Source organism: Ptychodera flava, chromosome 6 (assembly GCF_041260155.1).
Source record: "Ptychodera flava strain L36383 chromosome 6, AS_Pfla_20210202, whole genome shotgun sequence".
Lineage (NCBI taxonomy): Eukaryota > Metazoa > Hemichordata > Enteropneusta > Ptychoderidae > Ptychodera > Ptychodera flava.
In genome coordinates, this window is record NC_091933.1 from 38,336,928 (window position 1) to 38,354,766 (window position 17,839).

At 38.6% G+C, this 17,839-nt stretch overlaps 1 protein-coding gene across 2 annotated transcripts; it reads right to left on the minus strand.

Annotated features, from left to right (window-relative positions):
- Nucleotides 1-36: 36 nt before the first annotated feature.
- On the minus strand, nt 37-15,814 carry LOC139135705 (uncharacterized). Of its 2 annotated transcripts, none has more exons than XM_070703337.1 (12): nt 15,517-15,814; nt 12,584-12,623; nt 11,900-12,067; nt 11,548-11,681; nt 10,588-10,723; nt 7,719-7,808; nt 7,082-7,245; nt 6,700-6,813; nt 3,515-3,599; nt 3,296-3,415; nt 2,656-2,808; nt 37-2,106 (listed from the first exon to the last, which is right to left on the minus strand). In XM_070703337.1, the coding sequence occupies exons 1-12, from the start codon at nt 15,670-15,672 to the stop codon at nt 1,343-1,345; spliced, it is 2,124 nt and encodes a 707-aa protein (XP_070559438.1). In that variant the 5' UTR covers nt 15,673-15,814; the 3' UTR covers nt 37-1,342. The 2 variants fall into 2 exon arrangements, with proteins under 2 accessions (XP_070559438.1, XP_070559439.1); XM_070703338.1 differs by having other exon boundaries at nt 7,740-7,808; nt 15,517-15,797.
- Between the last annotated feature and the right edge of the window lie 2,025 nt (nt 15,815-17,839).

Genomic DNA, 17,839 nt, shown 5'->3' on the forward strand with positions numbered 1-17,839 from the left:
ACACACACAATAAAAATATTTACAGACACATAATAATCGTCTCATTTTTCTCAAGTTTTAATAACAAACATAAAACCATTCATGTTCTCCGTAATACTTTAAATTTGCCAGGACAAGTCCGTATATGCGTTTGTCCATATAAAGCAGGTCTGTGTAAAAGTTAGTCGACTCCATATAAAACAAGTCCATGTAAACGTTCATCTGTGTTAAAAAAGTCCAGGTAAGGCATAGCCAATAATATTATAAAGTGGAAGGGAAGCACGCAATGGTATATGGGATTCTACTGGCTTTCTTAAAACCTATAAGTAACTGATTTGTAAATGAAAAATCTTGCTACAGTACTCTCGTAAATGATTACATTAATAAAGTTTTACGGAAGTGCAATAGAGCTGAAGTACTACCTCTACTTAGCCCAGACTCTGTGCAACAACAAGTCTGTCAAGACTATAATAAATGTATTCTATCAATATATGCGACAATTCCGTGTACACCACTGGTGGCCTTTAGAAAATGCGGAACTCTGGCTCAAAGTCAGTAATAAATTATACAGTTTGGGTGGCTAGCTGCTTACATGTTACCAGAGTGGATACTGGAATTCGACTCTATTCTGTAATTAACGTTTTGATGCTAGGCTGACAGCTGCAAAGTAAAGCAACTTTTGAAAATAGACGACACAAAGCGTGTCAGTTGAGAGACGAATTACTGGTAATAAACCAGTATTGGAGCGTACCATTTTTTCGTGTGCAAACCTTTGCTTGTTTACGTTCTATTTACGCAAAAGTGAGATTCCAATCCCTACTGGTTTTCGATTCATGATCGTGAAACCCTAGTGCGCAAAATATCATGTGTGCTGACTACCGAAAAAGACAGACAATAAATATTCTGTAAAACACCGATTTTCAAGCAACAGTACTTGTATTCGTGCACACAAAGTCGCACTATGGCTGACAGTTGACTATAATGCATGTTTCTCGTTTTATCAACCGAGCGCAATATGGGTTTAGCAATGTTCAATATAATCCATTTGTTATAGGTAGAGCAACAGGGAAGCCATCGACTACAAATACATTACATTTCTGTGACACTCACTTCGTCCTACCCAAATCAAAAATACTCCGATAGTATTGCGTACCCCGTAGTTATCCCGATGGTAGTAGTCGCTGAACTAACAGGTTTGAGACGTATAACATCAGGGCCTCGTTACCTGCGAAGTGCGGGAAGTTGTGCACTGGCGACGGCGGAAAAAATAGGTGGGCATTTCAACTGTTTACGTTTTCGCTTGTGAAATAAATGCTGGCGGACAGTCAAGATTATTTCGTATTTGTACTGATTTGTCCTTTCTCTAGACTTCAAAATACTCCGGGCCATTTGAAGGGTTTAAGGGTTCCTGTTCTTCTCCGTCAACGTCGGAGTCCCTCCCCTCGTGTAAGTTAGGAGAACTTCCATGTAAGTCCTCGTACCAAGAGGGATAGGCGGAGTCATAGCTCGTCATTACAGCTATCGCTGTCTGCCAAGCCCTACCCTCCTCAGTGTTCGATAGCCTGTTGTCTATGTCGTGTTCGTTGACAATCCTTGTTGTATCACGTGATCTCTCTTGTAAACCCATTAATTCGAAATACAGGGATTTCAATTGTCTTGGTAATGCGTAGACGTTAGGACGGCCGAAGTTTCTCAGCACATCGGGGACATCACCAGCGTCAGAGAACGGAAAGTGGGCGCACACGTACTTGCCGCGTCGTTCACAGTGTATACCTTCGGCGGCATCGCCGCTGATGAAATCCATGGCAACCCTGAACATGCCGTTGTTGGTATTGACTTCGTGGCTTTCGCTGCACATTGACTCCCATTCGATTCTGCTGCCCTTGGACGCTAGAAACAGGATTTTGCTAGATTTTCTGAACTGGTCCGTGAGCCATGGCGCAAGGCCTTTTCTTGCAATTTCACCAGATTCCCAAAAATCTGAAGTGACGTCACATCCTAGTTGTCGACGCAATACTTCGCAGGTGGCTTCGACCAGGTGGTTGTACTGGGAGCAATCCTTAGAATACACAACTAGAACGTGCGGAGATTCGGGATGAATAACTACAGGTGAGTAAGGTGAGGGTACTGTTGAGAAAGAGTTTAGAGATTGCCGTTAAATTTAGCTGAAGAAGTCATTTGTGTGAAGAAAAGCTTGTGATACCATGAAAATATTAGGTCATTTCTTTCAACTAAATTCGTGTAAAAATGACGACATACGGCTCATTTTTATTTCTGTCACATTATATACAATGGTGAGACAAATCCTTTTCACTGGTTCATAAAGGTCAAAGATTTGCCACAGGCTTTTTCAATGGATATACCCTTCAGTTCAAACAGCAGTTACTGTTGTTTCTGTGGGCTAGACACGATTGATCTCATTTTACACCTTCCCAAAATCATCATCCTCGTACTCATCACAAAATCAGTCAAATGTTTTTAAAATATGACACATCTTTTAATAATACACAAAATATATTTAGTCACCCGCCTTTCTATCTATCTATCCATCCATCCATCCATCCACCCGCCCCCCACCAAGTCAGCAAGCCATCCCAGACATCTACCGATGGCTTCCCTTCTACACGTATTAACATGTCAGCATCCCTATACTGCATCTAAAGTAGTTGTTCTCACCTGGTATCAGTTGATGTTCGTCGCTCTGCTGTTGTTTGAGCTTTCCGTACATGCGCTTCATCACGTACACAAGAATGAGAGCACAGACAATGCCGGCAACCACAAAAACCCACAAAAAATCCATCTTGTCATTGTAGAAAGACATGGTATATCCTGGAAAATATCAAGATCGTGAGACATCAGCGTTAAGTCAAAACAAACTGAATACTGCCACGGAGTAATTTTCACCCGTAAATGATGATAAAGCACCCGAGTGCCAAAGACAGTCGAAAGTTCAACAAATATTCGACTCGGGGCCGCAGCTTGCCCGGATTGCCAGAGAAGAAGAAGAGAAATGAATATAGTGATGGCGCCGTGGGGTATATTAGAGGGCTTAACCCTTTCACCACCATGGTTTTGCCCAAACCAATTGTTATCAATGATGATCTTGGACACGTTTACAGGGAATTGGGGGTGAACAGGTTAATGCGTGATGTATGAATTGAAGTGAAGGCATTGACGTCGATGATGACGGTGGTGGTGGTGATAATTATCACTTGGTAGTGATCAAAAACTCACAGGTAATGACTGGCGATAGATTGTTACAGATATACATACAAAATGGTGTCCCGGCTGATTACAAATAACCATAGCAACTCACCATAAACAATACAAGTTCCATTAGCATCGTAAGAATCACCGTCACATGTACAATTGTAATTTTCTTCAAACGAACTGCAGTTCCCATAGTGACCACATGGGTTGGGCTTGCAAGGGTCGGCTGCCATACAAAAGAAACATATGGAAGAGCTCTAATTTCTGAAAAAGTTATGAAGTAATCAATGTGAAAAATGGAAAACCAATAGAAAATACATCTTACCTATGACCAGGAAGTTCGGGAATGACGTCACTATGCACTCGTTTAGAGGGTCACAGACCGATGGCGGAATTGGTATTGGTTGCACCTGGAGGAGTGGATTATAGAAAGCTTAGTCGAACCATGGGGGTACACATGAGATGGTTGAACTTCACGCTAAAGTAATGTTTCTGGCGATTTACGTATGCAACATTCATCAGTGACACCAAGTTTAACTTATTCGTTTCCCTTTGAACGCATTAGCTGACCTTATGTTTGATATAAGGGAACGAGCACAATTAACGGCAGGGGGGCTGGAAGAGAAAATATATGGTGCATATATTTTTTACAGCCCTCCTAACACCAGCAAAAATTTTAGTGCCCCCCTCCCATCACCGGCAACAAAATTTTTGTGGCCCCCTCCCCAAAAAAGAAAGATTACATAGGTACAAAGTTGTACACATATATATAATCCTTATAACTTTTAATATATGCTTTAGTGAAAACAACATTCTTGCATTCTTGAAATAAATAATAAACAAATAAATATATAAATAATAAACAAACAAAATAACAAATGTTCAAGCTTTACTACTTGTAACACCTACAGCTACTTTTCAGTATTGTGTTGTGCTATTTTAATCTCAAAGAATGATGAAATTACCAAATACCTTATAAACAATCTACAAGTTCATTCAGTGCTGTTATAGTTGTTATAGTTGAAGCATTGATTTATACATGAATTATTTTTAATGATGACAGTGTTCACTGCACATCTCCAAGTTAGTCTAACAAGCTCAATATTGTGCATTTCATCATACTCTGAGTAAAATAAGAACTTCAAGTGAAACACACAGAACACAAAATACTAAAAAATAGCCAAATTATGTACAGCTACTGACCCTCAATACCTTTCCAAATGATGCATACTCCAAGGCAGGAGATCAAAATAGAACACACTTTGAACAAAAAGAGCAACAATTGTCACTAAAGCAAATATAAACATGAATGGTCTGGAAGAGGTACACAGCATAAAAGCAGATACCAAGTACAAAGATGTTGGGGGGAAATGTATAACATGACCATTGTGATTTCAATGCACTTTCTACAACCCAGTGTCTGCCTTTCTATGACTACCCAAGATATTCAATGTTACTCCACTGTAATGACAGTCTGCCATTGGAATAGTCCTTCATGGGCTAACTATATGAAAGACCCATTAATGCCATTTTTCTCCTTTTTTTCAGTATTTTTTCCTGTGTGTCCACTATGTATTCTAGTTCTTCCTATAGCATGATGAAATAGCTAGTTTCAACCTAGCCTCTGTATCATTACCAACCATTATTATTGTTGACAAATGAAGTCAATTTTCAATAATAATATTGCTAATTTTCACATAACAACTGCATTGTGAGGTTTAAGACTTGGTATTTCATCATGCTACAAGAAGTGTAACAAGGAAATCCAGCTTCAAGAAGGAATAAAAATGCTGAAAAATATTCTCTGTCTGTCATGGTGTAAAAAATTTTGGTGGCCCATCCCTTACCTTCCCTGAAATTTTCATGGCCTACCCCAAGAACACTCATTTTTTTTCGTGCCCCCCCCTATTTTCTCTTCCGCCCCCTGCCGTTAATTGTGCTCGGTCCCTAAAGATGAAAATCAACCAGGCTTTTAGGTCTACACAAGTTTCAGCAATAAAGTTAAATGTGAGAGTTGAAATAAGGAGAACATAAACATGTTCCGGGAATCGGCTTCATGTATGGCCAAAACGCTGGTACCATGATCATTGAACAGAAAACGAATAAAGATGGTGTACAGACAATCAGTTTCATTTGATCAAACTTTTGGTGCTTTACTCTCTTGTTTCAAAGATTAATTTTTTTGAAATTGAGGAGTAGTTTGGAACCAATTTAGGCTGCATACACAAACACCTCTGGTGGGGGCGGGAGAACTGACGGGGAATTGAAAATAATAAGGGTATGTTGGGGCACTTGAAAGGATTTGGGGACTTACTGGGAACTGCAGCCAAAACTGTCTCTGATTGATATTAACTATTTTTTGGGTTGTCAATTTAAGCTATAACATTTGGCTCATATTTGTGTGGTTTTGTTTCGTATATCCACTGCAGTTTCTGGTTCTACTCCCTACAGCGTGATGAAAAGTCCAGCATAGCCATATCTATACAGCCAGCATTATTATTGTTTAAAATTGAATTCAAGTCCAGACTAGAATCCATTTGTTATCAGTAACAATGATTATGATCTTTACACTTACATATACAGAGTATTTGCTAAACAGATATTCTAGCATGCTGTGGGAGTAGAACAAGAAACTGCAGTCGATACACAGAACAAAACAAACTTGATTGGCCAAAAGGTACACCTGCATGTCCTTGTACAAATAAGTTCATTGTGTCCAGTTTGTCGGACAGGTGAGGGAGGTCATCCTGTTTCTAAACCTTTCTTATGTGATCATGAAAGGGACAATAGCTGTAATGTTTACCTTCATTTATAGTTTGGCTTGAAATTGTGAGAGCACTATTATTGTTTATCGAGAAACTTATTACAAGCTAAAAGTCAATATATTTATATATTACACATATAGCAAGTTTTGTCATAGAAAACATCTCATACTTTACCATGAGAAGTGAATTAATGAATATCATATTTGTTGTCCACGTCTGAACTTTCAAACCTACTATTTGAATCGAGTACACTTGTATCAATTGTCAAACACTTATAAAAGCACAGAGTTAGTTATTCTGGTATTGTGAAAAAATATTCAGTTTTCTCATAGACTCTAATGTACAGTAGATTAACATTTTCGGTGAAATTCCAAAGTTAAATTTCTTACACTACCTTATGCTAATCAACTGCATTTATATCAGTTATTAAACGTCTATAACCGATGAAATCCAAAAAGCAATTACATATCCAAGTAGAGATATAGTTTTTGATGGGGGAAATGTTAGTAATTTGCCCAACAGACTCCCATGTATTATGATTTGACATTTTTTGACGGAGCACTATATCGGCCACATTTTGCCTTCCTTTGAGAGGGGGACTTCAAAATTATAGCAAGTCAGAAGGGGGGACTTGACTACATTGTGAGTTAAAGTTTGTAAGGGTGCATTTGAAAAAAATATGCGAACTATTTTTTAGAATTCCACCCCCTCCCCGAGGTGTTTGTTAATGCAAGCAGCTTTATACCTTCAACATGTGCTCGCCAGGGGTCACATTGTAGAAGATGCTGGTCACCATGCTGCCATTACCTATCAGCGCATGCTCATCTATGGCTCTTCCCGTGATGCTGTTTTCCAATGCCTTGTTGGAAGAGAACAGTGCAAGTTAATATAATTCAGTCATCCATCCTTATGATATACTGAGTAAATTTGGTTTTCTATTATTTTTGAGTTCATAAACGTTATCAGAATTACAAAAAACATTTTACCTAGATAAAAGATTCCCATTTTGAGACATTTAGCCAAACAACCTGGAAAAAACTTCAATTTTTGAAGCTCCATTAGCTCTTTTGATTAGTGCTTCATCGAAAACAATAACGCAGAAATTCCACGAAAGTAAACATACTTACTGACGTATTGTTAATCACGTGATTGCTGATGATGTAATTTCCTTTGTACAGCACAACCTTGAACCAATTCAGATGCAGTTCTGGTGGGGGCAAGTTGAAACTCAAATACACTGTGTCATAGACAGTCCGTATCGTGTAATTTGAAGGTCCCCACCTGGAAGCGCCTGGTAAACGGTTAAAATAGCATTTTATTTAAACCAATACAATATTATAAGTACAATGTATGTGCCTCAGGGACTTATAGGACTCAATTTTTCGATACTTTTCTGGTCTACCAATTGTGGGAGCTTATTTTAAAGTTCTTGGAGTAAGAAAAAAATTTACAGTCTTAGTTTTTGAAAATGTCATTTTCCCCATAGTGTTCATGCAGGCATGGTGGCCATTTTTAAATTTCAAATATCGATTAATATTAGATGATTTGTTTCTCTGCACTGTGACCTCTGATTTTCATTCCTTATTTGGTAAGAGAATGGTTCAACTATCTTAAAAGTTTGAGGGATGTTTCAGCAAAAGTTTGAGTCCTTCAATTTCAAGGGCCGAGTTACCTTTAAACTTTATAAAAGAACAGATCGGAATTAAATCAACCAACATGGGCCAGCGTACTTGGTAGTTACAGAAGAGAGTATAAATTACACACCAGATAATGACTCATTGCTACCTGGCACAACTTCGTTGCCACTCTTTTGACTTCCTCCGCATTCGTAAAAATCATGAACTTCTTCACACGCTGCGGAAAAATCAGAGGATAAACATGTATGGGTCATAAGTGAAGTATGTTATAATCACTATGTTCACACTACAGAGTCACCTCTGCGTCAGTGCAAGTTTGTAAAAAATAGATCTATTTTTTACATCCATGGTCAGTGCAAGTTTTAACATGAAGAACGTGAACGCATGCCCGCGCGCAACGAGGCCCAAGTCGTTTGTGTGAACGGTTCAGAATGGCCCTGGGCCTAGCTGACGCCCTAACAGATGGCATAGAGCGAGCTCGATAAATTAAGTGACTCAAAGGCAAGAGATTCAAATACAAAATTATGTGAACGTGGACCATAACTTTTTTAGATGCCGCTCTTGGTCTGAATAATGAACCTTGCAAATATCATTTCAAGACAATGTATAGTTAGAAGTGGATGATTTGACGACAACTCAATTTAAATGTTCGTCTACAATATGCATTATCTGCCCATTGCAGTGACACAGTGACGTGTGTCCCTTGTATTAGATTACGGTTTGCCAACTGTTCCCCTAGCCACTTTTACGTGTTGTTCGAAATTTGAAGACATGGGGCTGATAGTCCCCTGAGAAACTTGGTTGAGTTCAATAATTCTGTCCACCTCCCCCCCCCCCCCGGTCATGTTCATCGTTACCGCTGGCACTTTTAAGGGAAGTGTTCATTCAATTATCATCCTCATTCTATCACTTTGCTATGGAAGGCCCGTAAGGGACATTTTTGTGAGAGAAAAAATAATTAGTATCTCGTGCACACGAGATACTATCTTGTGCGCCCTTGAAAGTATCTGGTGCGCACCAGATACTTTCTCGTGGCCACGAGATAGATTCTCGTGCGCACGTGATAGTACCTCGTGGCAAATTATTTTTTTCTCACAAAAATATCCCTTATGGGCTTTCATACTTTGCGATCCGATGATCGGTATCTGGAAAAAATAGCGTCAATGACACTGTAGCTCCCATCCTGGACTATTTAGTGTTTGTTCTCTGGTCAGATATTTGAACATGTGTGAAAGGGATAAAGTGCATGAAGTGAAAATACTTAAATGAAATGTACTGGAGACAGTGAAATATGTTTAATGTAATTATTCAGAATATAAAATGGAAAAAATACAGAATTAGATATATCGAATACTGTGATACAACCATTAATCAACAAGTCATTTACAATGACATAGTCCCCACTTGTAATAGGAGTATTAGTCTTGATGGGGCAGGAAAATGTGGTCATTAAGAAGTATCACTGGAGTGTATATGTTGAGATCTATGGGCACATAGGTCTATGTCGTTGTTCCCAATTTGAAACACATGAGGCATGTCTAGTTATGGTTCTAAATCAGGAAAAAAGATCAGACCTCTAGCAGTATTGGCCAGCCAAGAAATACATATGTGCATTATAAATGAGGTACAAGATGTGACATCTTAAGGTCTAATATCCTATCAAAATTGGAGGGTATAGAACTTGTGGTTACTGAGATATGCATATATATGTATAATCAAGGTCAAAGGTCATCGAGGTCACATGACATTTTGAAAAAAAATTATATTGCTAATTAATCCCTATATGCCAAAAAATCAGATCTCTAGCTCTATTCGCTTGCCCAGAATTAGATGTGTACATAATTAATGAGGTAAAGCGTGTGTTGTCATAAGGTCTCCCATCCTACTAAATACAAAGGACATAGCACTTGTGGTTACTTATTTATTGACATAAACATATATTTTAGGTAAAAGGTCATCGAGGTCACATGACATTTAGTCAAAAAATTTCTCTCCTATAGTTATCCCTATATACCAAAAATCAGACATCCAGCTCTATTGGCTCGCTCAGAATGAGATATGCGCATAATTATTGAGGTACAGTATGTGGCGTCATAAGGTGTCCAATCATACCAAACATGAAGGGTGTAGCACTTGTGGTTACTGAGTTATGGACAAATATGTATATTTGAGATCAAAGGTCATCAAGGTCACATGACATTTTGTCAAAATATCCGAGATATCTGCGTGAACGGATGGACTCACGGATGGACGAACAGACGGACATGACCCAATCTATAAGCTCACTGGACTTCATCCGTGGGGACTAAAAATTGTGTCACTGCATCCTTTTTGCAATATGAATACGGTGAGAAACTAAATTTTTATTTTTTGTGACCTTATACATGGGAGTCTATGGAGATCTACCTTATACATGGGAGTCTATGGACGTGTAAATAAAAATATGCAAATTTCACCACGATTTGCCCAAATTTGGGAAAGGTCACTCCTATGCACTTCCATACCAAGTTTCAAATCAATCGGACTGGTGGTTTCAGAGCAGGAGATTTTTTGACCAAAAATGGGAAAAAAATTACAAAAAAATTCATGAAAAATAGCAAGTCCAAGATACTGACCCAAGATGCGCACAATCATTTCATGTCAGCCCAAAGTACTTACATGCTAATTTTCATGTAATCTGCTCAGTGGTTATTGAGTTTTTCAATTTTGACTGTTTTTACATTTTTTCACTTAATTTGCATATTTTTGGCAATGACAACTTCATTTGAACAAAATCTCATCTACAGCCCATCATCCATGTACACACCAAATATCAAGATGAAATGTACAGCGGTTTTGGAGTTTTTGATGTTGACGGACAGACATACAGACATACAGACATACAGACATACAGACATACAGACATACATACATACATACAGACATTTTCCTAGCCTATAAGAATAGCTTCCATTGCCATATATACATATGGCTATGGGAGCTAAAAACCTACTCACTTGGAGTGTTAATTTTTTTAAAGACTCTCTTCCGATCTCCAGTTACCGCTACCGGCAGGAGGAGAACCTCCACGTGATACGTTGAGTGCGGCGACACTTTGAAACAGTCGTAGTAGAAAAGTAATTTACTTGGAACCTGTGTGTTAACAAATTTTGACATTTTGAAATTGTAAGATCATTCCATTGCTCTCGTCGACACACACTCTCAAACATTCAAACAATATATATATATATATATATATATATATATATATATATATATATCACTCCAGGTGCTGATGATTCTAAATATATTCTATAGATACTCAAAAACTCATTTTATCTAAAAGTGAGAATCTTCGACTTTACACTGTCATTGAGCAGATATTAGTATAGCAAGATTTATCTTGAACAAAACTACAAATTTAAGTATTTTGTTTGCTGCAGATTCCCTATAGTGCAAAGCTATCCAATTTGCGATGCGGTTATACACTGTCGTCATTGTTGTTCAGAAAGAGCGTCGTATGTGCATATAAATTATGGTAAAATTCAGCAATCATAATTAATTGCAGAAAGACTGTGTAGAGTCAGATGGTATGGCGATTGGAAATGTATCTCACACGCCGCTTTGTGTGACCGAAGAGTTGCTTTTATACTGACCTTCTGTGTATTACAAATATGATCGCCAAATTTTCAAATCTGATACAAGTTTCGCTGTATCCATAAAGGTTACGTAATTAAAGTAACCAGTTTATGGCAAATGATGTGAACTGAACTTTCACGAAAGTCTTAATCTAAAGTTTTGGGATGCAAAGTATTATTTTTCGGCTTTGAAAATTACGTTTGCATTATTTTTACAGCGAAATTACACTTAAACATTACAGGATCTTGTAGTTGGTGTCATTTGAATCCGTTATGCAGAAAGTTACCAGGACTTGCACGGTCTATCAAAATTTAGAAGACGGCTGTCATTCGACTTACCCCTTCCTTCCACCTTGTGTCTGCATCCGACAGGTCGTATGTTCGGCACACTTGTTTGGAGAAATAGTTGTAAACATGGCTGTTTTGGGTCAAACCACGAAGAATAAACCTTATGCCCTTCAAGTTTGATGACCCTTTAAAGAAAGAAGATTCTTTAGAAAATGTTTAATCAGAGAGAGAGGGGGGTGGCGGCGAGGGGTACAGACAGGTAAGTAGCTGAAAAGTCAACGTGCGGAAACAGAAAATAACCAGAAAGAAAGGCACAGAAACAATATCCGCGGTACATGGGATCAACTCCACCATCCGTATTGTTGACAAAATTGCAACGTAACAGACTTTGCTCACGCAGTACCTGTTGTTAAGTCTATTACTACGGTGATGTTCAGAGCTGGATACAGCTTTGAGTCGTCGCTATACTGGTACACACTGACGTTGACATCGTCTGGTTGTGATGGCAACTCATTCAGGGGAACTGGGTCGAAGATTGGGATTGCTGAGCACTCGTTACCCGTTATGTCGCCTGAAAGAGAGGAATTGTAGAATTTCGAATCGAAGTGATAGCTGTTATCGATAGATGTGATCGTATTTCAGAAGAATTATTTCAAACGCTTAAGTTTGGTAACAGACTGAAACACAGAAAAGACATACATACATACATACGTACGTACGTACATACATACATACATACATACATACATACATACATACATACATACATACATACATACATACATACAGAAGACAGACAGACAGACATACATACATTGCATACAGAAGACAGACAGACAGACAGATTGACAAAAGTGCATACTACACGCGTTCATAAGCTCGTAAATATTTACTGAATCTCTAACGCATCCAACAAAACAAACAAGAGAAATTGTTCTAAATAGCCTCCACGATTTTTTGCATATGACTCATGCCGGAGAAATCAATCATGGCAGTGTTTCACTGTACAGCTGTAGCCTGATAGGCGTCCAACCAAATGCTTTGTTGTTCCACAAAAAGATACATATAATAGGGTGAATAGACTTACTGTAGTCATAAATGCTGCAAGGCCAGAGTTCACCAGCTACCTGAAATAGTCAAATCAGCAAGTCATTGGGCTATTCATTCGGAATTATTTTCCACCCGTGTGCTAGATTTGCCCAAGTTCTGTCTTGCCAATTACATGTAATATTGTGTAATATCATAACAGAATTAAACTTCAGCATGGACTGTCATGCGGACAATTAGCCTCCGGTGATCGCGAAACGAGCTGGTTTACATGTAACCGTTCACGCCCGGGCAAAGTACAGATAAATGCCAAATGATTGATGCTCTAGTCTAATTGCGTGCATTTGATGTTTATGCTCGACTTTACTTCAGCGAAAAGGGCATCTCAGGACACTATTTTGGTGGCGAAATGGTCGCTCCTGCTTTTATGGACTGTCTTCCGAACTAAGGACTGTAGTGAAATTGTTTCGTTACAGACTTGATTCGCTACTGTATCTTTTTCGTAAAAGCACAATGTAAGTTTATTTATGTGACAGGTCATAACAATGGTCAATGTTTGGCATATTTTAATGCGGCTTGTATTCCCTAACATGATGCAGTCTGATTCTTGCACAGGTACATCATGACATACAGAAGTTCGATGACCCACATGCCACCCAGCAAGAGCAATGTTAGTACGCTTCACAGTAACTCAAGCATAATGTTACGTCACCGGTTTCGTGACGAGATACTTTTAACTGAACAGTAAATCAACACCAACGATGAGGTTCTAAACACTCAGGCTGCTGTCTACTTCCGCGTAGCATGTGTAGACGTGCCACAATAACATGACAGTTGTCATGTAGGCCAGACAAACAAAGCCGTTGCCTGCATTTTGGCCCTCGGTAACTTCTCGTTCTTCTAAAAATACCAACAAAAGTACAATCCCGTGCATCATACAAAGATTTAAATGGCTTCATCTCATGTGACAGAAAAACAGTAGGATTATATTTCTTCTAAAAATGCCTTTTAAAAAATAAGTTATAACCTCTCTAATTTGTGGGTTGTTTGCAAACTGACATGAATATAAACTCTGATCGCCATAATAAAGGATGGTCTATTGACATTGACAATATGTTGTTATTGTTTAAAAAATCTTAATGGTTCATTTCTGTCGGTTGTACGAAAAATGATCTTTAGTGATCACTAACGCATGCGCAGTTATCGGGGACGCGGATTTCCTTTAAAAAAAACTGTAAAAAATTGGATTCAAAACCTTTTCAAAATTCTGGCTTATTGGACGAAAAAGTTACCGAGTTTAAGTAAAGTTGACTATTATTACTAATTTGAACTTCTTGTAGGCTTGAAGACTTAACACGTCTTATACGCCAATGAAAATGTTCCTCTTATGTACAAAAGTAGTGTTTTCTGCCAATATTTACTCTCTCTCTCTCTCTCTCTCTCTCTCTCTCTCTCTCTCTCTCTCTCTCTCTCTCTCTCTCTCTCTCTCTCTCTCTCCAGTTGGATAGTTGTTTCATGTGTAAGTTGGTCACCCATATGTCGGTAGACAGTGATATGAATAACATAACCCAGCCAATCTTGCTGTCAATTCTTTGCGTATATAAATTTTGTATTTGTTTAAGTTGAAGCATTGTTCCAGAGATTTCTTGAAAAATAAAATGTAAGGGAAGAATTGAAATTTCAAAATTTAAGTCGCCGAGCCAATTTAACCAATGCATTTTGGCCCTCGGTAACTTCTTGTTCTTCTAAAAATACCAACAAATATACAACCCTGTGCATCATACAAAGATTTCCGTCCTTGCTATGGCTGTGATAAATCAGTAAAAATGCGGAAACAAGTTTCCTTGGAAGTGACACTCTAAAATTGACATCGGCATTCTACTCAAAGGCAAGATCTTAAGAGGACGGGTTATTGCTAATTGTTGATACATCACCCGCGATGACCAATGCCAATCGTTTTAAGAAAAACGCTGCTTAGTATAATGAGTGACAAAAGTTCAACTAAAAATGCGTTGTAAGTCTGTGAATTGGGTGAGAAAATAAGAATTTAAAAAATAGTCGAAGCAAAAAAAGCTCATATTGACCCTATGAAGTCTACTTTGACCCGATGAATCTATTCAGAGACCAGCTTTGCTGTATCTCTTACGTATAACTGAGTGTGAGGATATTTTGAGTTCGGTATGCTCTCTCTATATGAACTGAAGTTTCATTGTATTTGAGTCTGCGCAGTAGGTTGGGCGGTACTGCCTTTTTGATAAATGCTACTGTATCGACTGCTCATACCAAACGTACAGTATCGAATGAAATATTGGAGAAGCAATTTATAACTTCCATCTCAGACATGAGTGAACACAATGTTGTTGTTGATCCTTTCAAACTTGAACTGGGGCCAAGCAGTCACGTCGTGACGTCTTCTTGGTTTTAGTCACGACCCAAACACATTAGCGAAGCCCCTCCATCATAGTGTTACCACCTTTCCACATTAATAATTAATAATTAATAATTGGTATTCGTTAATTTTAAAATGAGAGAGAAGTTAGGAAATGGCCACACTCTGTTGACCCTAATCACGTCAAATCGTGGACAGTAGAGAAACGTTTCCTACTGTCTATGGTCAACTACCCGCCCACGTTATTCATATGTTAATAGTAAACCAAGGGTGGAAAAAGACTTGGCCAAGTTCCGCATACCGGAGCTATGTTGTTCTCTGAAGTTGGTGAACGATAAGCAATAGCTTACCTCAATGATACACGTAAATATAAATTTCACAAACGTTGTCAGTGAAGTCACGTGGCTCGAAAACTTTCGAAATTGGGGAGGTGAGGGTGAAGAACCCCACAGAAGGGGGATTAAGTTCACTGCAGTATTATACCTGTATTGCCTTGACTACAGCGGCCGTGATAACAAAAACAAAAAGGATATAGGAAATATCAGTAATGTGTTGCAAGCACTAAGGGTACGCCCCGGTCCTACCTGTCGACTGCAGTCCCGGATACAATGTTTCTTCCACTGGCAGTTCGCACATGTGAAAAACGAACCGGAGACGAGAATAACCAGGAATAATTTCCCATTTTGAAGTAAAGCCATGTCCATTTGGCCCCGCGGTCGATACCTGCCGAAATGGCGCATGTGCTATTCTAGGCTTTCCAGGTATTAGTCCTGTGCTCTTACAAATCGCGCGCTTGCGTGATACGGCGAGATTATGACCACTGATATCCATCAGGGTGTGCCGACGCCATACTGTCAGACCGTTCGCTCCGTAGATACACTTCACCATCTAGGGTCACAAAGGTCTCTGATGTACTACGTTCGCATTTTGCCTGTACAAGAACCATGTCTCAATCTTGACTTATTTAAAGGCATGTTTTTCAATCCTAATCCAATTATATTAGTCTATATTCTGCTAATTATTTTTCATTTTTCAAGATGCCAAAATAAACATTCATTCTGTTTCCCATGACACCTTGAATACATAAACATTAAACAGAAGCCATTTCTCCTCAACGGCACCAGCAATTTCGGACACAAAGTATTTCAACGGAATCAGATCTGTGTTGAATACCCCGTGACGACAAACACAGTACCTTAGTTGTTCAGGCAGGGTCAATGGGTGATAAATTAACCTTTAGCACCGGAGTTCTGTTTGTGCAGTGACACACCTTAGAAGTCGAACGAACAAACAGTCAGTACCATATACATGTAACAATCAGAACAACGTGGGAGATTGAAACATTTCTTGTTTCATTGGAGCACAATTGTTCGACAAACAAAAATATAATAAACAGGAAATTGAAAACTATATCTAAAGTTTCAACGATATATAAAATACAGAGTGTTTTTTTTCATAATCGGTTGGACCTCAAGTTATGCTGTAACGAGTGAAAATGAAAATTCGAATATCTGTCCCCGAGGCACATTTTACCTTAAGTTGAATATTTGAAACTTTAATCCCATCATATACATTTTGATATTGTTTTTCATCCTGATAGGGTAAATGTAGAATTAAACAAGAGCTCCGGGCAATTTTTTGTGAGAAGGTGAAATTTAACGACATCGGTCATGCACTTTTAAGGGTTCATTGAAATTTAAACCCGGACCTGATTTCATCGCTGACTGACGTTTTTCTCTGTCGGTTGTATATTCAAGTTCACGTTTTCCCTCTAAAAATGGTTACCTGTGTTGATAACAAGTGGCCAAAATCTGAAAGACGCGCTATCTGAACAATTACAGAAATAGCATCTCTCTAGCTTTCTTTTTCAAAGAAGTATTTTCACAGCGGCCGGGGATTTCCACTGTTATGTCATCAGCGCATGCCAGTGCGCTGTAAACGGCTAGGTTTGAATCGGGTGCTCGTTCAAAATATACCCAGTTTTAGGACTTTCCACTCTCACAGCTGGTTCTATGGCAAAACTTTGAGAAACTCAAACCGAAAAGAACATCATCGTATTCACAATTTAGAAAATGGATAGTTTTACACCTCTAATTTCAACACTGCAAGATATCGAAAGAACGCGCTCGTGGACCCACGTGAGATATGAAAACACCCTTGTCCACAGAAATGTGAATACACATGGATATCGATTCCTTGGAAGTCGTATCATTGTCTATTTAAGAAGGACAAAAACTCTTTCTTTCCATGCATTCTGATGCAACTGTAAAAACAATTATTCTCTCGATAGAAATTACTATTAGTCACCGGCAATCAGAGCTTGGCCTGCTTCCATTCTGCTTATCAGTTTGAGTGACAATGACGTCGGTTTGAAATTTACAAGTGGCTGTGACGTCAGGCAACCATAACTCACCTTATTTCAGTAGAATAGGAACTATTTTCATCAACCGTCCTTATATGGAACACATTCGAGATGATTATGATGTTTAAAAATATACGACATTGTTTGTTTTACTCAGTCTCGTGGACATCAGTTGATTGCAAAAGGCCATCCGGCGTCGGCTGGTGCCTCGTCATTGATCATACACATTTTGAACAGGATTTGTATTAGATCTGTCGCGGGTTTAGATATGACTTTTTTAAGTCGGAAAGAATGGACAAGATTTCCGATTATATAAAGAGTGTATTGTATTGTCAACAACAGAGCCATCGATTTCAGTATGGAGGGACTGTATTGCCGAGTTTGATTATTCCATAAACAACTTCACTCAAAACACTGATATTACAAAAACCTTGAAATTTACACTAACTTTAAAGCCCCAGTAGCTGCGAGTAGGTTAAATAATAAACGGGTGCCTCACTCGTAAATGGGCCCCATTGAAAAATTTTTAAAAATGCAGTATTTCC

Excerpts from the sequence above, each read along its gene's own strand:
- LOC139135705 (XM_070703337.1), bottom strand. The coding sequence starts at position 15,672 with ATGCGCCATTTCGGCAGGTATCGACCGCGGGGCCAAATGGACATGGCT. Across the intron at positions 3,416-3,514 it reads CCCGAACTTCCTGGTCATAG|CCGACCCTTGCAAGCCCAAC; the intron begins GTAAGATGTATT and ends TTTGTATGGCAG. Across the intron at positions 2,107-2,655 it reads CGAACATCAACTGATACCAG|TACCCTCACCTTACTCACCT; the intron begins GTGAGAACAACT and ends CTTTCTCAACAG.